Source organism: Cololabis saira, chromosome 1 (genome assembly GCF_033807715.1).
Source record: "Cololabis saira isolate AMF1-May2022 chromosome 1, fColSai1.1, whole genome shotgun sequence".
NCBI lineage: Eukaryota > Metazoa > Chordata > Actinopteri > Beloniformes > Belonidae > Cololabis > Cololabis saira.
The window spans coordinates 48836317-48859931 of record NC_084587.1 but is presented as its reverse complement, the minus strand read 5'-3'; the positions used below and the strand labels follow the sequence as shown (position 1 = coordinate 48859931).

Below are 23615 nucleotides of genomic sequence, written 5' to 3'. Positions count from 1 at the left end.
TTTTCTTTTTTTTTGACTGCTATATTATGCTGAAGAGGCTCCTAGGCGTGAGCAATATTTTTTTTTTTTTTTTTTTTTTTTTTTTTCCTCGTGAGATTATTTTTTTCCTCTGCAGCTACAAATCAAACAGTTAATAGTTTTTCCTCAACAAAATTAATCGCACCACAGAGAGCTGGCCAGCAACTGCGTTTAGCTGGAGTAGTGGGGAATAAAACCCGTCTGTGAGTGTTTGTTTGTGGTTTAATAAATCCGTGTTTTGATCCGACGCCCGTCTGTGTGCGTGTTTGTTTGTTTACTGAGGAACGTTATGTTTGGTCGTTACAGCCGCGATCCAACCGAGCCGACGACTCTTTTACTCTTTTACTTTGGTATCAGATACTTGGCCGGCCTCCGTGGTTCTGCCTCCAAGCAGGAAAGCGGTGAAAAGTTAAACCATTAGCGATCTTTTCCCTGGTCTGTTATGTGGAGCTGCTGCAGCTACAACGAAGCACGGGTTACCAGCTTCTGCTGAGCTCTCGCTCCAAGCCCCGCCCATTTTCGTCTCGACTACGAATCGGGAAGGAGGGGGAAGTGACGTATGCCGTAAAGCAGTCAAAGCCATAAAAATGTGTAGTTTTTTTCGGCTTCCAAGATGGCAGCGTGAGCACTACCGCGTTCGGGAGCTGCACACCAACAATTGGAGAAAATAGTGAAACATATCTCATTATCTGAAAGCCACTCGTGGTAACTTTAGAGCAGTGTTGAGTACACCGTGGTGAACTGGTAGCGACCTTAATTAACGAAAAACTGCTACGGTACAAAGACTTACGTCGATAATTGGAAGTTGCTAAGCTAAGTGCTTCAGTTAATTGACGCACTACAACGACACCACATGGAGGCGCCGTCGACTAAAGTGAACCCTCTCATGCACAACCTGCATGACTACTCCATGACCGACAAACCTGTGATTTCCCTTGTGGATTCTGAGTTTGCTCCTCTTTCCGCGACACCAGTTTGTACTCCATCCAAACCCCCTGCATCAAAGAAACAGAAGACACAACGTTCCCTGGACATGGATGAAGGGGGGTTAGTGCAAAAAATATCCGACGTCCTAAACACCAGGCTGGATAGTCTGGAAAAAAACATGGAGAAACTGATTTCTGACAACACACTGAAGATTGAGGGGTTGAAAAAAACAGTTGATTTTGCCTGCGCTGAGATTCGGGAGGTAAAAGGAAAGGTGATACAAGTTGATGCTCAAGCCAAGGAGACGGAGAAAAAAGTGTCTCTGATGGACCAACGAGTCACTGATCTGGAAAACTACCGTATTTTCTGGACTATAAGCCGCACCTGTATATAAGCCGCACCCGATCTATTTAAAAAAAAAAAGATATACAAGCCGCACCTGTATATAAGCCGCACCCACTTTTATTTAAAAAAAAAAAAAGATATGCAAGCCGCAGATATTTATGTTGTTAGATTAGATATTTACTACATGTACAGAACGATTTTGAACTGTAAATGATGTACATGTTTGTACCTAAATAGATCTTTCCTAACAGTGTCTTTTAACACAGCAGCAACTTTGCTGATTAAAACGGGACAGAACCAAGAGAAAATAACCGGTATTTATTTATCTATTTATCTGTTTGAAATCTGCTTCTACCTACTTCTATCTGCTAAAGAAGAAGTAGCGTATTCTTCTTTGCATTTATTTTGTCTTAGTTTTTATTCTAATTCCGGTTAGCACTCCCCCTAGCGGTGGAAGAAAAATCCACAGAATAGCCGCACCTTTGTATAAGCCGCATGGTTCAAAACCTATGAAAAAAGTAGCGGCTTATAGTCCAGAAAATACGGTACTCACGACGCTGGAACCTGCGCCTGTATGGAGTACCCGAAGATAGGGAGCAAGACGTCCGCACCGAGGTGATCCACATCTGCCAAGCAATCCTTCCGGAGTTCAGAGATAAACTCCCAGACGTAATTGACACCGTGCATCGCCTCGGGCATCCAAGGAAAGATGTCACCAGACCTCGAGGGATAATCATGCAGTTTGCCACTCGCTTCCACCGCGACAAGATCTGGAAAGCTGCAAAAAAATCTACACTTTTGCAGAACAAGAACCTGCGCTTTGCTGAGGATCTGTCACCTGCCGCCAGAGAGAGACGGAGGCAGCTGTGGCCTCTGGTGGCCAAAGCCCGTGAACAAGGAAAAACGGCATACTACATCGGAGGGAGAGCGTTTGCTGAAGGAACTGAACTGTTTCCCAGTACCTGAGGTGATAAGCACATCATATGTTCTGACTAAGAATTATACTGATAACTGTGATAGTATGAAACATGGTGTTCTGAATTTATTTTTATGCATCCTAAGTGTTCTAAAATGTCTCCTGTGATGCTGAAGGTTTGATAAGCAAAGACAATCTTACTCAGGACTCTTTTTTACCTCGTTTTTTTATCTTACTCAGGACTCTTTTTTACCTCGTTTTTTTTATCTTACTCAGGACTCTTTTTTACCTCGTTTTTTTTATCTTACTCAGGACTCTTTTTTACCTCGTTTTTTTTTAATCTTATTTTTATAACACCAAGCCACACTTTACATATTGTCCTGCGGGATTACACTTTATATGGCTTGTTGAGTTCAATCGACATCAAAAGTAGGCTATAGGTGCCACGATGTTTACATTTGATATGTTTCACTGTATATAGAACCTAAGATGGGTCAGCTCCTGTTAGGGAGGATTTTATTCTTTAAGGTTATTCCTTTTTTTCTCATTCATTGTTAGTTTTATGTCTTTATCCATTGTTACTTTTAATGCCAGGGGGTTAAGAAATAATATTAAGCGAAAGGCACTTTTTTTATTTGCTAAGAAGCACAAAACTGATTTCTGTTTTATCCAAGAGTCACATTCAGTCCCTGATGACCGAAAGTTTTGGAGATCCCAATGGGGTAATGAGTTGTGGCATGCTCATGGTTCTGAACATTCGGCCGGTGTCACCAACTTAAAGCACAACTTTTCAGGATCCGTGTTATTAACAACTTGTGATCCCTCAGGCCATTTTATTCTCCAAGTGGTAGACATTGAAAAATTCATATTGTTAACTGTTAATATTTATGGCTATAATTCACATAATGATAATGACATACTGCTGGATACATTAGAAAACCATATTTTAAATGCTTCTAATAACTTTCCTATCTCAGGTATTGTTGTAGGGGGAGACTTTAACATGATTCTTGATCACAACCTGGACTGCTGGCCTCAACGTAACTCTACTGCAGTTAATGAAAACCTGAAAGTCTTCATGCAAAAATTTAATTGAATTGATGTGTGGAGACTTCATCATCACAACGCCAGTTCCTTTACATGGGGTAACAGGAGTGCCACCAGGAAATCGCGTCTTGATTTTTGGTTAGTTTCTAATAATCTGAACATTGACAAGATATCAGTTAACATTTTCACAACACCACTAACTGATCATAATGCAGTCTCCATTTTTATACCATTGCACTCTGCCTCTACAAAGATATATAGAAATGCTTACTGGAAGCTAAACAGTTCTCTTTTAAAACACGAGACTGTTAAATTAGGCATAAAGAGGATAATAGCAGAATTTTGGAATAAGGCAGGTGCTGAAGGTGTTTATGGTAGCAACTGGGAACTTTTGAAATTTAAAGCTGCTCAATATTTAAGTAACTATGGCAGTACTCACACCAAAAATCAAAGATTAGAGGAAGAGAGAGTAGTCTCCAAAATAATGTTATTATCACAGAAGAGCCCTGCTGATATGTCAGATAGGGATCGATCTGACTTGATCTCAGAACAAACTAAACTAAATGATATCTATTTACTTAAGGCTAAAGGTGCCTTTGTAAGATCAAGAAAGAGATGGATCGAAGAAGGAGAACAGAATTCATCTTATTTCTTTAACCTAGAAAGATATCACGGAAAGCTCAATTTAATCCAACAACTCAATATTAATGGTGATGTAACTGATGACTCTAATAGAATAGCAAAATTTTGTTCCAGCTTTTACAGTGAGCTGTATAAAACAAAATACTGTCATCAGTCAGCTTCTTTTTTCAATTCTCTGAATAACATCACTAAAATTTCTAAGGATGACAAAGAGTTCTGTGACGGAATTTTTACTTTACAGGAAATCACTTATGTCATCGAACGCCTCAAAACTAACAAATCTCCTGGGGTTGATGGTTTGTCTGCGGAATTTTATCAAACATTTATTGAAGACTTAGCACCCTTTCTACTTAAGGTATTTATAGAAAGTGTGGAACAAGAAGCTTTACCTCCCACACTTACACAAGGTCTGATTACATTGATTCCAAAACCTAAAAAAGACCATCTTCTTATTGATAATTGGCGACCCATTTCGTTACTTAACACTGATTACAAGATATTTGCTTCAGTACTTGCCAAACGACTTAAAAATGTTTTAGACCCAATTATTGATGAGACCCAATCAGGATTTATGAGAAAAAGACATATTTCTAATAATATTAGACTTGTTTTAGATTTAATTGATTACTCTTCTCTGTGTGCTGATGACAGTTTTATCTTATTCCTTGATTTCTACAAGGCATTTGACACCATTGAACATAAGTTTTTATTTCAGACAATTGAACATTTTGGATTCGGTGATTTTTTTTATAAAGCTGTTAAAACTTTGTACTTCAAAGGTAACAGCTCCATCAGACTAAAAAACGGGACCTCCCCGAGATTTGATTTACAGCGGGGAATTCGACAGGGCTGTCCCGCCTCCCCTTATCTATTTATTCTTTGCACTCAACTACTCTCTATTCACATTAAAAATAGCTTTTTAAAAGGTATCTCTATTGCAGGCAGAGAAATTATAATCAGTCAGTTGGCAGACGATACCACATTATTCTTAAAAAATGCTTCACAGGTTCCCATTGCTATCCATACAATAGATGCATTTTCTGCAGCTTCTGGTCTTGCCTTAAACCTGAAGAAATGTGAGTTATTCCCCCTTAAAAACTGCGATGTTTCAGTGATTTACAATATACCTGTTAAAAACAAAATCACCTACCTAGGGATTACCATTGTAAAAAATCAGACAGATAGATGCTCTGAGAACTTTAATGTGATTATTGATAAGACAAGGAAAAAGCTAAACCAATGGCTTCAAAGAGATTTATCTCTAAAAGGTCGAATACTACTAACAAAGGCAGAAGGATTATCTCGTCTTACTTATGCAGCTATTCCCTTGTCTGTCGACAAAAAAATCTGTAATGCCATTGACAAATTACTATTTAATTTTATTTGGAAAAACAAGACGCATTATGTAAAAAAGTCAGTTATTATGAACACTTATGATTCTGGTGGTCTAAATTTTCTTGACTTTACCACTCTCAACAACACCTTTAAAGTTAACTGGATAAAGCAGTTCCTACATAATCCTACATCCACTTGGAATTTTATACCCAAATTTATTTTTTCTACCATTGGAGGTCTTGAATATGTGTTATTATGTGACTATAAAATAGAAAAACTTCCCTTAGCTTTGTCAAACTTTCATAAACAAATGTTGTTAGCATGGTCCTTAATTTATAAGCACAATTTCTCTCCACATAGATGCTTTATTTGGAACAATCAACACATCAAATATAAAAATAAATCTCTATTTCTTAACTCATGGTTCGACAACAACATTATTTTAGTTACCCAACTGCTCAATGAAAATGGTAATCTGCTAAATTACACTGAATACCTTACAGTTTATGGTGTTCCTGTGACCCCAAAAGACTTTGCAGTTGTTATGGATGCTGTTCCATCTGGTATTCTAAATCTATTAAGAGGCGCTGGTAAACCAGTCTGTCCTCCCTTAGATCCTATATTAACACCAGTGGGGCGAATGTGTTTTTCTGTTAAAACTAAAAAAAGGAATTATTTAATTAGATCTCTTTTTCAGACTGACATCACCTCTACTCCATATGTTGTTCCGTACTGGTCTAATATTGTTCCTGGACTGAACTGGATCCATATATGGAACCTTCCATACAAATATTTAATTACGAATAAAGTTAGAGAAGTGTCTTACAAACTAATTCATAGATATTACCCTGCCAAACATTATTTGTTAAAATTTAAGAAAGATTTGTGTGTTGATTGTTCCCTGTGTGAATCTGAACCTGAAACTGTAATACACTTATTTTGGTTGTGTAACTCTACTGCCATCTTCTGGAGAGAAGTAACCCGTTACATCACCTTGAAAATTGACTCTGATTTTTCTTTACATTGGAACAATGTACTTTTTGGTGTCCACGATGTCAAAAGTAAGAAACAGAAAGAACTGTATGTCATAAACTTGATCATAATATTAGGGAAGTATCACATACACAAAAGTAAATTTACTCACTCAAAACCATCCTTTATTGCATTCCAAAAGGAAACTGAACAGTACATGCAAAGTATTTGTGACTCGAATAACAAGAAAGCTATGAAAACTTGTGATTTGTGCACTTTGTTTTCTGTATTTATTTAGCAGCCTACCCCCTGGCTGATGTTCTGTTTGATATTTCATTGATAAGACTTGCTTTTGTATTGTTGTATTGTTTGTTCTGTTAATAAAAAAAATAAATAAAAAATAAAAAATAAAAAATAAAAAAAAAATGTGTAGTTTTTTAGTGTGGCAGGGTTCCTACCATGCTCCTCAAAGTTACATAGTGCCAGTGAAGGTGATACAGACCCCTCAGACCATGACAGAGGTTCATTAAACCTGTTGTAATTTGATGTACCATCACAATGACTCTGGAAATATGATATTAAGGTGGAAAAGTTACATAGTGCCGCTTTAAAGGAGCAGATCAATGTTTACATCACTGTCTATTTTATTATTATTATTATATGCTGGTAGTTCTGTTTTATATGGCAATTCTAGATATAACACTGATAGGAAAGTGTCTGTGTTTTTATCTAGTTATATTTCATTTAAGATATAGATATTTAATTTGGTTATTATACAGAGGTGTATAATTAATATACATTATTTACTGTTTGTATTCCAGAACCACACACCATATCCCAGCTTCACAATAAACTGCACAAAACTTGACATCTCTGGCTGAAGTTCTTATCGGACACCCTGTAGCGGGCCAACTCCTCAGCTAACCAGTCAGTAGTGGTTTTTACACATATCGATAAAGAAATCCTATAATGGAAACTGCTCTGATTCAAAAACGACTTCCAAATATGGCAAACACCTTTTTATGCTTCCAGGAGGTTTTTCAGGCAATCTGATGATCCACTTCATCACAAAAGTGTAATAAAGGTTTTTTGTGCACGTGTCTGGCAGCACTGGATGCGCCGTAGCTAAAGTCTAAAGTCATCAAAATCTTAGTTTGCTATTTTTGGCCTCATTAATACAATGTCGTGCTTTAACGATCCTTAATATTATTATGCATTACATAAGGGCTTTGCCTCTGAATAATCATTGGCATGATCCTCTGCTGCATTCATCTGACTATTGTCTCACTAGCTGTAGCAGCAATCGCAATAAGACCAAAGATCTTTTCTTCTTCTTCTTCGACAGATAGATTTTCTGTTTATTTTTTTGTGTTTTGTTTTGAAAAGTCTGGCAGGACGAGATACAGAAAGTTAAGAGAGTTATGCTTATTTCATAAAACATCAACCCCCTGCAGGGCTACCTTATTCGCAAATTTGTTGAGTTTAACCCAGTGAACGAGAGGGTCGCTTCCTAGCGCCTTCAGGTCAGGGAAAAGGTCCCTCACTGTTATTTGTGCCTACGGGCCAAACAGCAGTATGGAGTACAGCCTTCTTGGAGTTCCTGGGAGAGGTAGTTGATACTGCTCCAACTGTTCTACTGGGGGACGACAACGCTCACGTGGGCAATGACAGTGATATCTGGAGGGGTTTGATTGGGAGGAACGGCTTCCCCGATCTGAGCCCGAGCGGTGCTCCATTATTGGACTTCTGTTTAAAGGGGACCTATTATGGCATCTAATCCCTATTTTAAACAGGCCTTGAATGTCTTAAAAACAAGCTTTTGATTGTTTTTGCTAAATAAATTAGAAATTCAGCCTCTGAGGAATGAAGAATCCCAGTCTCTATGAGGGATTCTGAGTGGGCGGGGCTATGATAATGAGGCTCTGTGCTGATTGGCTGCCTGAATGACGCGATACACCGCTATGAAAAAATGGCGGAAGCTCCGGCCGGCGGAGTTAAGCCTGAATTATGATTCTGCGTTAAATCGACGCTGAACCATAAATCAGCCTTTACATCGCGTCCGTGTCCTAACCGTGTCAAAACTCCATGCGATGCGAGCGAGCGTCAACGACAAAATCAGTTCCATTGCTTTATTTTCTATTGGACTGTCCTAACTGGCTGCAGCGACGCAGCGCACCATTTTGAGCTGAACATTTGTCGGATGCAGCCTTCTATTTTCTTCCTGCCGCTCGCGTTGAAAGCCGGTTGAAAGCGCTGTAGGAAACGGTCCTGGATGAGGAACGGCTGATCCAGTTAGTTGAAATGAGAAGTTATCTCTATGATTCCTCCTCATTTCACTACAAAAACCTCAATAAAGTGACAGCTGGCTGGAGAGAGATGGACAGAGAGCGTCCGATGTCACGCAGTGCTACGCGATAGTCGGACGCTCGCACGCAGTTACACGGTTTTATAGTTGTGGGCGTGGTTTGCATTTTGGTTACGTAACGAAAATGCGCAAAATCTGAATGGGTCTTAGAAGTCACATCACACTGGACGGCTCATCCGGGCGGCTGTACAGACACTGCAGAATTTGGTTGCTTTCCTCCTTCTCTGAGTTGGCAGGCTGAGGGGAGACCACTTTATATATGTTAAAGCAAGAAAAAACCTGTTTTTCATAATAGTTCCCCTTTAAATAATTCAGCTGTAAACAAATTTGTTTTAAACCTTGATTTAAAGGAGCTTGAGGCCGGATTGTGGGAGGATTTATGAAAAAAATCTGTATACATTTTAAGTTTTCTAGTAATAATGTCAGATGAAGCGTTCCAAACCCAAAAGAATGAGCCCTCTAGTGTATCTCTCCGTTGCCTTGAACAGGCTGTGTGCTGCAAAATGTGCTGCAATTCGGTCCCGAATTTCCCACGCTGGGCTGCGGATGTGACGTCACATGACGCTGCATGCACGTTCTCCCGTGTCGGCTTCACTGTTGGCTGCAGTACCCCCAACGGCCGTCGTGGTGAAGGGTGGCGCTAGAGAGTCTCATTTCTTAAAAGGAGCCTCAAGCTCCTTTAAAGGAACTGAATGTTTCAGAGTTCTAGATCTGTGGAGCATAAAAGCTGAATGCTGCTTCTCCATGTTTGGTTCTGATTCTGGGGACACAGAGCAGACCTGAACCAGAAGACCTGAGAGGTCTGGATGGTTGCTATGGCAACAAGTCCCTGATGTATTTTTAAAAACTAACAGAAGTATTTTAAAGTCTATTCTCTGAGGTACTGGGGAGCCAGTGTAAAGATCTCAGACACGTAGTGATGTGGTCCACTTTCTTAGTTGTGGTGAGAACCCGGGCAGCAGCGTTCCGGATTAGCTGTAGCCGTCTGATAGACTTGTTAGGCAGACCTATGAACACACTGTGGATAGAACCCCACAGGCCAAGTAGGCATAGTACCCGGTGTGGAAGATCCTCACGAGTAAAAAACACTGGAGTTAACATATGAAAAAGTAAAATCAACATTGAAATAAACCTAAGAACAAAATTAAAAGAAAAAGTTAATACAAAAGAATAAGTACATAATAAAATGATTTAAAAATAAGTAGTTAAAATAATGATAAATAACTAGATAACAAGAAATACAAGAATAACAAAAAAATTATGTTATAAGCTAAACTAAAAGGAAGGTCTTGAGCCTCTTGAGCCAGATATGCATGGACTGCTGATGGGCCACGTCCAAAAGTGAATTAAGCAGTTCAGTCTTGGATTTTAGTTCGTTAGACAGTATCCGGATGTCTCCCTTGAGGCTAACAATTTCCTTATTAGTGTCTGAACATACCGGGTTGTCATCTGGTGGCGTTGGGGCAGCCAAGATCTGCTCACAATCACCACCGGCGGCCATCTTGAGTCAGCAACAATGATACCGGAAAGAACAATCATCTACCGGTGGTGAGTGAATGACCTGAATTACAGCCCAACAGCAAAGGGAACCAAAACCCCTGATGCTTCTGGCTGATCCATAATATCCTCCCGGTTTTTGTAGTTGACTGCGTGAAATTGTGTCATTTTGTCCAAATTGGTTTTAATTGGAGGCATTAATGTTACTGGACTTGATATCGATGGACTGACTGCTGAACTGGAGTTTAGATGCTACTGACACAGGAGTTTTTGTTAACCGGTCCACAGCAGCAAACGAGGGATGACTGTTATTGATGTTATTGTTGATGATTTCAGAAGAGGAGCCCAGTGCCTTAACCATTAGGCCACTAGGGCTGGGGTCTTTGTTGTGAACAGTCACTGATCCAATTCCTGCTCCACTACATATAACTTATCCTTCAGACACACATTTTATTCACAGGATTTAAAAAAAAAAATTTTAATTGTCATTAGCTTTGTAAAGCCTGATTTAAGGTTCTGCGTTAGACCAACGCAGAGCCTACTCCGTTGCCGTGACGCCGTCCTGAACCCTTCGGACTTCTCCGTCACTCCATTTCGCCGCGGTGCAGTACCCCCCCAGAGCGCTAGTTGATACTATGTTTAGCTTCCAGCATTTCACAGTGGATCAAGGAGATAAGGACAACTATTGTGCAAAAAGCCAAAACAACCCCCCAAAAAAAAGAAAATCACACACACACAAAGAAAAGAAGGGGGGCACGGTGGCGCAGCAGGTAGTGCAGCCGTCTCACAGCAAGAAGGTCCTGGGTTCGATTCCCGCCGGGGATGCTGTGGGCGCTGAAGTGCGTGTTAGTTCCCCCATGACTTCAGTGCCCACACCCTGGGTGGGGTTGGCGAAAGGATCTTTCTGTATGGAGTTTGCATGTTCTCCCCGTGTTCCCCTGGGTAGCTAATGGGAGCTACCCTCACAAAAACATGCACACAGTCCTGGGCTATACATGCCCCCTCTGGCCAACCGGGGCGCCAGATGGGGTGGGGAGGATCTGGCCAGAATAACGTGATCCTTCCACGCGCTACGTTCGGCCGGAGAAACCTCACCCTGTCTGGTGAAAAGATGCGGCCTGCTCACTCCTCAGGTTAAGGAGGAGACCTGAGCTCAGTGCAGGGCCCTCCCGGGGTTGGTAGAGGATGGCAATGCACAGGACTGTTAGGTAGGAGCACTGGGTGATAAAATGGGGAAAAAACCAGGATAAAAATATTTAAAAAAAAAAAAAAAAAAAAAAGAAAAGAGCGTTGAAAGTTCACTACTGCTTCACGAACCGGAAATGCGTTGCTAGCAAACCAATCACAGCCTTCTTGGTCTGAGTTGGGTCTGCGTCGCCTCGACGCGTAGTTACATTTTTTGGGAGGTGCATGTCAGGCTACGGCGTAGGCTACGGAGATCCTCCTGCGTAGCCGCGTAGGCTCTGCGTTGATTTAATGCGGAACCATAATTCAGCCTTAAGTCTATGACAGCATTCACTCACTTTTACAGTTGAGCAGCTGGTCCCAGAAGCAGAGGGTGTCATTAGTAAAGCACTGTTTTCTTACATCCCTCAGATAAAATTAAATCAAGAACCATCATTCATCTATAGTGATAAAATCACATGAACAAGGCACGACTGTGGGACACTGTTCTAACATTCTGACATTGACTTCCTGTTTGTTTACAATGGTGTTACTGAGCAGGAAACTGAAATCCAACAACAAACGAATAACTTTATTCAGAACAGAACAATAACAGAACAATGATAAAAAATGTTAGATTACAATAAAAACATTTTAAAAAAAAAGGTTACAAATTTACGACCAGAAGCAGAACTATTTAAAAAAAATATATAAAACTGAACTTATTACAATTATACCAGATTTCCAGATACACACATTTTATTCAGTGTGAACACGTTGGTGACGTCTTAAATTACCCAATTGAGTAAAAGCTGCCCCACACTGCTCACATCTGTACGGCTTCTCTCCAGTGTGAATGCGTTGGTGCGTAGTTAAAGCACCTGATTCAGTAAAAGCTGCCACACACTGCTCACATCTGTAGGGCTTCTCTCCAGAGTGAATGCGTTGGTGCTTCGTTAAAGCACCTGATTCAGTAAAAGCTGCCCCACACTGCTCACATCTGTACGGCTTCTCTCCAGTGTGAATGCGTTGGTGCGTAGTTAAAGCACTTGATGTGGTAAAAGCTGCCCCACACTGATCACATCTGTACGGCTTCTCTCCAGTGTGAATGCGTTGGTGCGTAGTTAAAGTACCTGATGCGGTAAAAGCTGCCCCACACTGCTCACATCTGTACGGCTTCTCTCCAGTGTGACTGCGTTGGTGCGTAGTTAAAGCACCCGATGTGGTAAAAGCTGCCCCACACTGCTCACATCTGTACGGCTTCTCTCCAGTGTGAATGCGTTGGTGCTTCGTTAAAGCATCCGATGTGGTAAAAGCTGCCCCACACTGCTCACATCTGTACGGCTTCTCTCCAGTGTGAATGCGTTGGTGCTTCGTTAAAGTACTCAGTTGAGTGAACGCTGCCCCACACTGCTCACATCTGTACGGCTTCTCTCCAGTGTGAATGCGTTGGTGCGTAGTTAAATCACTTGATGTGGTAAAAGCTGCGCCACACTGATCACATCTGTACGGCTTCTCTCCAGTGTGAATGCGTTGGTGTGTAGTTAAAGCACTTGATGAGGTAAAAGCTGCCCCACACTGCACACATCTGTATGGCTTCTCTCCAGTGTGAATGCGTTGGTGCTTAGTTAAAGCACCTGATTCAGTAAAAGCTGCCCCACACTGATCACATCTGTACGGCTTCTCTCCAGTGTGAACGCGTAGGTGCCTTCTTAAATGACCCGATCTGGTAAAAGCTGCCCCACACTGATCACATCTGTACGGCTTCTCTCCAGTGTGAATGCGTTGGTGCGTAGTTAAAGCACCTGATGTGGTAAAAGCTGCCCCACACTGCTCACATCTGTACGGCTTCTCTCCAGTGTGGCTGCGTTGGTGCGTAGTTAAAGCACCCGATGTGGTAAAAGCTGCCCCACACTGCTCACATCTGTACGGCTTCTCTCCAGTGTGAATGCGTTGGTGCGTAGTTAAAGCACCTGATGTGGTAAAAGCTGCCCCACACTGCTCACATCTGTACGGCTTCTCTCCAGTGTGAATGCGTTGGTGCGTAGTTAAAGTACTCAAATGAGTAAAAGCTGCCCCGCACTGCTCACATCTGTATGGCTTCTCTCCAGAGTGAATGCGTTGGTGCTTCGTTAAAGCACCTGATTCAGTAAAAGCTGCCCCACACTGATCACATCTGTACGGCTTCTCTCCAGTGTGAATCTTCTTATGTCCCTTCAAGGATGATGAAGTGGCGAGGACTTTCTCACACTGATCACAGGGGTAACCTGTGGGCCTCTCTTTGCCTTTACGTTTCTGTAAAGAAAGGAAGAGACTTAGATCCTGTTGTCGGTTGAACTGTCAAAAGTTTTTTCAGTTGTATTTAATAGCTTTCTATCATGGTCTTTGCAGTGAAACAATGAATCCTTATTTTCTAGGGGTCATATTAACCATGTCCTGTCACAACTAGTTCTTTACAGAAAAAAACATTCAAATAAAACATCTCGGTAGGTCAGAACAAAAGTGTAAGTGGTGAAAGCTGAACACATTCATCAACTGTTTACCGAAGCCACTTGAGATGACTGATCTCAAACTTTCATTAGAAATGTTGTCTTTAAAACAGTTTTGACTTCAGAACTGGATGTGAAAACTCAGTTTTATTACCTGACAAATGTGATGTCAAAAACAAGTCCTCATCAAGATAGAGATGTCATAAAAAGGAAAAATTTGGGCTATAAACGAGCCCCAAAACAAGCGACATGATACAAAAACAACATTTCAGAAGCCTGAATTTATTTGTTGCTACTTTCAATGAACATACATGACAAGCAGCATGAAGGCCTCTAGTCTTATATGTCAAATATGATTTCATTCACTCTTTCAGCTCAATTAGCTTATTTAAAAACACAAATTAAATTCATTGGGCATTAAAATTAGGAAATTCATTTATAAAATTGAAAGTTTAAAGTCCTTATAAGATCCAAATAGATTTGGTGACTGAACATAAACGGTGCAATAAAAAAAATTAATTGGGAGTTATGCGAATGTGTGAGGAATTAATAAAGAAATTCTTTCAGGCAGTTATTTGAAAACACTAGTGTGGAGAAATCTTGTAGTTGTTAATGAACAGAGTACGGATCAATGTAGGTTTTTTTATTGGCTATAAAGTTATCTGAGTGCATTTAATTTCTTTTGGTAAGGTGTTTTTTGTAATATCACACTGTGTCCTCTGACAGGACATAGTGTGGGAGATGCTTTTTTCCCCCTTCTTTCCTCGTGTCATCTTTTTCTTACCTAATGAAAGGGCGGTGCTGACCCATTGGCTGAACCCTCAGGCACCCGCTCTCCAATTTTGACATGAAACACACTTCTGCTGATGCCTATGTACACGACTCCGCTCCATGGGAGACCGAGCTTTCTGCTCCGCTGCCCCACACATCTGGAACTCCCTCCCTGAACACCTCCGTCAACCCCAGTCTGTGGACACCTTCAAAAAGGGGCTTAAAACTTTCCTGTTCAGGAAGGCTTTCCCTGATCTTTCTTAGATGTTTTTTACTATTTTTATGCTTTTTTTTTTACTTATGGTCTTTTATGTGTCCTGACTTTCCCTTGTTTATGTAAGCACTTTGAGATTATACATGAAAAGTGCTCTACAAATAAAATGTATTATTATTATTATTACTATGTACGGCCTTGCGCCCCTCAAGATCCAAAATGTTCTTATTTCAGCAAAGATCCTTTCTAAACCATCCTGACGCAATCTCTCGTTATAATCTTTACTGATTAATTGTGTACTCACCTTGTGAGTAGGATCCAGTACAATTGGATGTAGTACAGAAGTTTGGGCTAAACAGAGTAAGAGACTGTGTGTTGGAAGTGATTTGTGGGATTTGAGACGGGCTATGTCCTCCCAAAAGCTATCGTTTTGTGCCTTTTTAGAAGATTTCTTGTCCAGCATTCAGAAATTCAGCTGCCGAGGGATTTACAGTGGTCTGTCTGGAAAGAGACTGGGCAGTGGCATCCAGTAATTCTTGGTAAGTTTTGAAACTGTCAGGATTTGGCACAGTAACAGCAACGTTAACACAGTAACAGACAGATTGTTTCAAATCAATTTGGTCATCAACAGATACAACAGTTTCAAGGTTTAGGCCAAGTATCTGTGCAACGTTAGCATTATAAAGCAAAGAAGGAAGCTTTTCTGATTTGATTCAGTGGAAGAACATTCTGAACAAGAATGGTGCAAGCTGCTTTGCAAATTTCTTAAAGAACTCAATAGCCAGACCATCTGGGCCGCAGCTTCGACCACTGAGCATCGAGCTAATAGAATCCATGATTTCCTTCAGAGATATGCTGGCATTCAGCTCTTTACATGATGTAATATCCAGTTTTGGGACGTTTAACCCAATTAGCCATGTTTCAACATCCCCTCTAGCCTTGGATTTGTATAATTCCTCAGAGTACTCTTTAAAGTGCTCATTAATTGATTTTGGGTCCGTAAGTGAGTTACCAGTGCAGATTTTATTTTGTGAATGGCCCTACTAGCCTGCTGACCTGTAGGCTGACGAGTGAGTAGCATATGCGGTTTATCTCTGCGCTCAAAGTAGTGCTGTCTGAGTCAGACAATATGGTGTTGTATTCATGTTTGAACTTGAGTATGTTGTGTAAAATCTGATCATCATTAGTATTTCTGAATGACACTTCAAGCGTTCAAGAGTTGTCATGATAATCAGGCTGGGCTTCTATAAGCAAGTTGCTTCAGCCCAAATCTTTTTTGCTTGATGTCGAAACAACTGAAATATGTATTATTTCTGAATGTGAATGACTAAAATAAATGTCATTCATTCTTTTGCGATTTCCTTAAATTGGCTTTATAAGCGATGACATGGCCCCGGATGACAACTTTGAATGTCTCCCATAATGTGGAGTCTTAGACGTGTGGGGTGTCATTTAATAAAAGAAATTCCTTGTTTTTATCAGACAAGTTTTTACAAAAGGACTCATCAGTGAGCAATGATGAACGTAGTCGCCACGAGAAGGTTGGTTTGGGTCTTTTGAGATCGAGAACAATACAGGTTGGGGCATGATCATAAATGACAATATTATGGTAATTGAAGCTTGTTTGGCATCTACTAGAAAATAGTCAATTCACGAGTAAGATATGTGTACGTTGGAGAAGGAGTACTCTCTTTCAGCAGGGTGTTGAATCCTCCAAATGTCAGCTATATTGGTAGAAGAAATAATACCCTTAGTAGTAGAGGCATGAGAAGGGGTACAGTGGCAAGGTGGTAGAGCTGATTGTTCAATGATGGTGAATATTGTCTGAATGTTCTGGTGGTGGTCGGGGACGCCGTTAGGCGCGTATTGGCTGCCACGTTTCCATCAGTGCCCCGAGGCAGCTGTGGCTACTCACAGTTTACCATCACCAAGTATGAATGAGGAGTGAATGAATAATGGAGCTGTTGTGAGCACTTTGAGTTTCCTTAGAAAAGGCCATAAAAATCTAATCCATCATTACAATTTCTGCTCCAATATCCATCAATATGCACAACAAGTACTAGATTATGATCCCATGCAATTATCAGGTTAGTATTAGACAGGTCGGCCAGCCTGTTCAAAATTCTATGACAAAAGTCTGGGTCATCAATGTTCTGCCCACAGATGTTCACTAACCTTACATGCATGGAATACAGACATCCTGTCACAATAAGAAAACGACCATCTGCCATTTCTGTCATTGACAGTGTTTTTTTTTATTAATAATGGCCACTCCACAACCTTTACTTGAGAAAGTGGTTTAAAGTCCCTGACAAAAGTCTTGTCGGTTGGGTACAAGTTGACCTTAAGTGCAATCGGTGCATCTCTAGTTTAATTAAATCTTAAATTCCCAAGAAATGCTAGAAATTCATGTGTTTTGTGCCGCTAGTGAACGAGCCTACTGTGCCGCTGCGTATTTACGCACAACCAAGCCGGATGGAACAATCACTGTGAGTTTAATCTCTGCTAAAACTAAAGTGGCTCCGCTAAAAAGGGTAACTTTGCCCCAACTGGAACTGCCGGGAACTCTCATCTGTGCCAGACTTGGTAAATATCTGAGCAAGATGTTGAGTCTGAACAATGTTAAGTGTCATTTCTGGACTGACTCGATGATCACCATTCATTGGATCAAGAGCACAGCAAAGCAAATGGAAGCTGTTTGTGGCTAACAGAGTAGCGGAGATCCAGAGTCTAACGCTGCCGGAGAACTGGAGACATTGCATGGGAAAAGAAAATCCTGAGATCACGGAACTCGTGGACTCAGTTCAGAGACACTTGTAAATGACAGGCTGTGGTGGAATGGACCGAGTTGGTTAAACTCGCTATAATTTAGTCCTTTACTGCCAATGCCAATGATATTTTCTCCCAGAATAAAACATTTGTTGTCAAGTGTTATTTGATAACTGACAAGTGTTATTTCATTTTCTTTAACAGATCTGATTGTTGCTTTTACCTGAGGAAACACTAGGGGTGTTTTGTCCTGGTTGATGCAAAGATGTTTGGTCGGGTTTTCTCTCAACTAAACCCAACAACCTGCCTTTTAGATCCCATTCCCACATCACTTTTATAATCGTTTTATGGTTATTAGGAGTATGAGCTTTTAAACATAGTAAATTCCTCTCTTCCAACGGGTGTTTTTCCCCTCTGCCTGTAAAATGGCAGTGGTGATGCCCCTTCTGAAGAAGAGCAATTTAGATCACAACATCCTTGATAATACCAACCTGTATCCAACTTACCATTCTTAAGTAAAAGTCATAGAAAAAAATGTTTATCCAATTAAATACATTTTTAAATAAATACAATATGTTTGAGAAATATCAGTCTGGTTTTAGGACAAACCACAGTACAGAGACAGTCCTTTTAAAGATTGTTCATGATCTCAGATGCAATTATGGATTCACAGAAGCTTTCAATCCTGGTGCTACTGGATCTAAGCGCAGCTTTTGAGACAGTAGATTAGGCCTGTGTTGAAAAAATCGATTTCCCAATTCTAAATCGATTCTCATATTAAAGGAGCCGTCTGTAAGAAATGGCCAAAACTGGTACTGCAGTCACTTATATTGTTGAGCGGCGTGTACCCTCCCCCAGTACTCGAGTTGTAAAAAAAAAATCAGGGGGGATGGTGGATTTTATCATATGGGGACAGATAATTTGTGCTGATTACAAATAATATAATATATTACAAATAATAACACTGACCAAAACACCTGCAGAAATACTGCAGGAATGATATAGCAGCAGTTAAATGCAGCCTTCTGTAAGCTTTAAATATCCACTGGGCTTACATCAAATACATCAAAACACAAAAATAAAAACAGTTAACTTATCAATATGACTCTGGCCTTCACAGAATAAGTAAAATGGATCACTGCAAAAACTCAAAATCTTAACAAGAATATTTGTCTTATTTAGTTAAAATGTCTCATTTTAGTAAAAAGAATCTCATTACACTTAAAAAAAGACTCATCACTGGAAAAAACAACAATTTTCACCTTTTTCAAGTAGATTTTCACTTAAAATAAGTAGAAAAATCTGCCATTGGAACAAGATTTTATTGCTTGTAATAAGAAGATAAATCTTGTCCCACTGGCAGATTTTCCTACTCATTTCAAGTGAAAATTTACATGAAACAGGTGAAAATTGTCAAATAAGTTAATTTTCTGGTGTTATTTTTGACTAAATGTTGAAATAGCAGTAAAACCACATTCATTGATGTGTGTGTGTGTGTGTGTGAAATGATGCTCTCGCCTCAATCTCTGATATCCTAAACAAATTTAATGTCTCCGAGTTTATTCTTTTGGGGGATTTAAATTGGGACTGGCTGGCCCCGGCCTCCGAACCTTTTAAAGACGTATGTGATTCCATGAATCTTACACAACTGATATCCGCTCCAACTCGACCCAATCTTAAAGCACTACAAAAATCCACATTATTGGATATTATTTTAACAAACTGTCCACACAAATATAATGCCACAGGGATTTTCTGTAATGATGTGAGTGATCACTCTGCAATTGTTTGTGTACGCAATATCAAGCCCCCCAAGGTCATACCACGTTTTATATTTAAAAGATATTTTAAGAAATTCGAAGAACAAGCTTTTCTGCATGATTTATATCACAGTGACATTGAGAAAGTTTCCCTTATGCCTGATGTTAATGCTGCCTGGGACTATTTTGTTACAACATTTATGTCTATATGTGACAAGCATGCCCCTATCAAAAAGTATAGGATCAGGGGAAGAGATAATCCTTGGTTTTCAGATGCCATATCAACTTCATTGAGACAGAGAGATGTTGCATGGGCTAAAGCTAGAACATCAAATGCCTCAGCAGATTGGACCTCCTTTAGAGTTCTCAGAAATAAATGTACACGATTGATCAGAACATCAAAATCAGAATTTTATCTGAACTCAGTTACTCAAAATTTGAATAATCCAGCAAAATTTTGGAAAGTAATTAAATCTGTATCTGGTGCTAATGGCTGTGCTAGCCTTCCCAACCATCTTAAGACAGATGGCGGTGAGATCATAGATAAAAGCAATATTGTAAAGATTTTTAATGAACATTTTATCTCTGCTGGGTCTGTTTTTAACCATTGTGATGCTGATCCTCACACTTCTGTAGGAAGCTCAGTGGTGGCCCCTTCTGCAAGCCCTGTTATGAACCTCTTCCATTTTAAGCCTGTCACTGCCACTGAAGTATGTGAAGCCTTGAAAGGTATAGACTGCAAAAAGTCGGCAGGCCCGGATAACTTAGACCCATACCTTTTAAAAAAAGCCAGTGATTTTATTGCAGAGCCTATTGCTTCAATTATTAATCTTAGTTTTTTGACCAGCACCATCCCCAAAGTATGGAAGTCTGCTTATGTCCTTCCTTTATTAAAAAGTGGGGATCCCTCAGATGTAAATAACTATCGTCCCATTTCTAAACTCTCTATCCTTGCAAAAGTCTTTGAATCCCTTGTGAATATTCAACTAAAGCAATTTTTACTAGAAAACAACATCCTAAGTGAGGTCCAATCAGGCTTTAGGTCGGGGCACAGTACCATAACTGCAGCCATGCTAGTGACTAATGACATAATCAATACACTTGACAAGAAACAGCATTGTGCAGCACTGTTTATTGATTTGGCAAAAGCTTTTGACTCTGTAGATCATGAGGTATTACTGTATAGACTGGGCAGGATTGGTCTTGGACAGGAAGTGGTTAACTGGTTCAGAAATTATCTGTCAGAGAGAACACAATGTGTAGTGGCAGAAAATTATAAATCAGGTTTTTTAGAAATTAACAAAGGTGTTCCCCAAGGGTCCATTTTAGCACCAGTTTTATTTTCTATTTTTATAAATGATCTACAAAATGGAATCCATACAGCCAAACTGCATCTTTATGCAGACGATACAGTTTTATACTCGCGTGCATCCTCCCCTACACAGGTGATGGAGGATCTCCAAGCTGCTTTTAAATGCTTACAGACCTCCCTTCTTGATTTAAAACTTGTCCTAAATGATAAGAAAACCAAACTTATGACATTCACAAGGGCTCGATCAACACCAATGGACTATATGCATATTATTACCTTAAAGGGAGCAGTCATAGAAAAGGTTTCATCATATAAATATCTTGGGCTATGGTTGGATGAAAAGCTGTCATTTAGAGAACACATTGAAAACCTCACAAGGAAACTTAAATTAAAGTTGGGTTTTTTATTTCGCAACAAACAATGTTTTACTACTGAGGCTAGAAAGAAACTTATTCAAGCTACAATTTTAAGCATTATTGACTATGGTGACATAGTATATATGCATGCTGCCTCCTCATTGCTAAAGAAGCTAGACAGTGTTTACCATTCTTCCCTACGCTTCATTACCAATGCCAAATGGCTTACTCACCATTGTGTACTTTACCAAATGGTAGGATGGACCTCCCTCTATTCAAGGAGGAAAACACACATGTATATCTTCATTTATAAAACCATCTTGGGTAAGCTTCCTCCTTACCTTTGTAGTCTCATTTGTCGAGCCTCTAGCAGCTACAATACCAGATCCACTAGATGGCTACTTTTAAAAACTCCCAGAGCACTCACTGAATTAGGTAAGACTGCATTTTCTCACTTTGCTCCATCGGCATGGAATGGTTTACAAGACCTCACTCGCTTAAGCACCCTGGTTTCGCTTGGCGAATTTAAATATTTATTAAGAAACAATTTACTTGAAGAATGTAGTTGTTATCTGTAGAATGGATGATGGTTTGATGTGGTTTTTGAGTGATGTATGTTGTATTGTGTATTTTATTGCTGCTGTTGTCTTGGCCAGGTCTCCCTTGCAAAAGAGATCTCGTATCTCAATGGGACTTCCTGGTTAAACAAAGGTTAAATAAAATAAAATAAAAAAATTGATGAAATGACATAAGGGATGGAAAGGGGGGATGGCAGTTTTACAGGGGGATGATTTGGACCGTTTTTATTTCAGGGGGGATGCCATCCCCCCTCATACCCCCTCAACGCCAGTACTGCCCTCCCCCTCCTCCCCCCGACCAGAGGTTGCCAGGTAGGCTGCAGAATGCAGCAGGAACATAGGCTGCCATGGCTGCGATAATTAGAGCCGAGCTGGCAACCCGGATGCCGAAACAATACTGACTTGGTGATTGGGAGATAGGTGGAGGGTGGAGCTTCAGAAACAATACTGACTTGGTGATTGGGAGATAGGTGGAGGGTGGAGCTTCAGAAACAATACTGACTTGGTGATTGGGAGATAGGTGGAGGGTGGAGCTTCAGAAACAATACTGACTTGGTGATTGGGAGATAGGTGGAGGGTGGAGCTTCAGAAACAATACTGACTTGGTGATTGGGAGATAGGTGGAGGGTGGAGCTTCAGAAACAATACTGACTTGGTGATTGGGAGATAGGTGGAGGGTGGAGCTTCAGAAACAATACTGACTTGGTGATTGGGAGATAGGTGGAGGGTGGAGCTTCAGAAACAATACTGACTTGGTGATTGGGAGATAGGTGGAGGGTGGAGCTTCAGAAACAATACTGACTTGGTGATTGGGAGATAGGTGGAGGGTGGAGCTTCAGAAACAATACTGACTTGGTGATTGGGAGATAGGTGGAGGGTGGAGCTTCAGGCCAAAACAAAAAATGACAACATAAACATCAGTTGAGGGCTGCAACTCCTCTTTTTAAACTGGAATATCCTGGCTTGAGTGCTGTTGTCAGTGACATAAGTATTTGAAATGAACATGATTTTTAAATGTCTGTTGACATACCGGGGTCATTTTATGATTCGTTTTATTATTGCTCTTACATACAGCTCCTTTATTTCCTAAAAATCAATTCATATGTCTAAAGATTTTTTTTTTTCATCATTACATTACAACTTTTGGTTATTTTTTTTTTTATCCCCAAAAAAGGAATGTTTTGTTGGACACGAGAATAACTAGTGCCATGTTTTTGCCTTTAAATATGTTTAAAGGTATGAAAACATTAAAGTGTTCAGTTATAATTGCATAAATTGTCTATATTTCATTACTTTATATACTGTCTTGGGGTTACATTTGCAAAAAATGATAAAAACCAAATGCTCAAAAAGTAAAAACCAAAATAGACCGAAAATGGAACAAATAAAAACGGAATGTGGGAAAAAAAACAAACAGATTTCATCCGTCTCTGTTTCCTCCCTGGATCTGTTTGGTAATTCTGCCCCACGATGTTTCTGTTTCAGTTCTATCAGCATTCTGGGAGCTGATTGGTCCTTACAGCATCATTAGCTGCAATACTTGCTGTTGAATCTCAATATAATACTAGTAGTAATATTTTGCAGAACTACAGTCATAGAATTCATGCAACAAGTCAAAAAGCAGTTTTAATAACACTAACCCAAATCAATATCGGAATCGAATCGGATCGAATCAAATCTTGATAATCGATTCTGAATCTTAAGAATCGGAATCGAATTGATTCTTGACATTTTAATCGATCCCCAGCCCTACAGTAGATCATCACATTTTATTAAATAGACCTATTCTGGTGGTGTCTCTGTCACTGTTTTAGAATGGTGTTTTTTAGAATCGTTTTACTCCTATCGCACTGATGCAAATGTTCTCCATGCCACGTCTTTACGATTTTGGTTTGGTTCGTCAGCAGGAGACAGACGGACCGAGAAGGAGCGGGTTCGTGGACCTGAACTCTGACCTGCAGACCGGCAGCGGCCGCTTTAGTCCTGCTGCTGGATCCGGAGTCCTGGCTCGGATCCCGGTCCATCTCCGAGTCCTGGTTCTGGTTCTGATCCCGGTCCTGGATCTGATCCTGGTTCTGGTTCTGATCCCGGTCCTGGATCTGGTTCTGGTTCTCATCCCGGTCCATCACCCTGGCTCG

At 40.2% G+C, this 23615-nt stretch overlaps 1 protein-coding gene across 1 annotated transcript in view; it reads right to left on the bottom strand.

Annotated features, from left to right (window-relative positions):
- The window catches only part of LOC133442204 (zinc finger protein 420-like), a 66750-nt gene extending 43249 nt beyond the window's left edge, over positions 1 to 23501 (bottom strand). Inside the window, exons 1-3 of the mRNA XM_061720185.1 lie at positions 23433 to 23501; positions 12194 to 13523; positions 12031 to 12109 (exon numbers count right to left, since the gene is read on the bottom strand). Of these exons, the coding sequence (XP_061576169.1) occupies positions 12031 to 12109; positions 12194 to 13523; positions 23433 to 23501 (1478 nt within the window). The remainder of the gene's footprint in view (positions 1 to 12030; positions 12110 to 12193; positions 13524 to 23432) is intronic.
- Between the last annotated feature and the right edge of the window lie 114 nt (positions 23502 to 23615).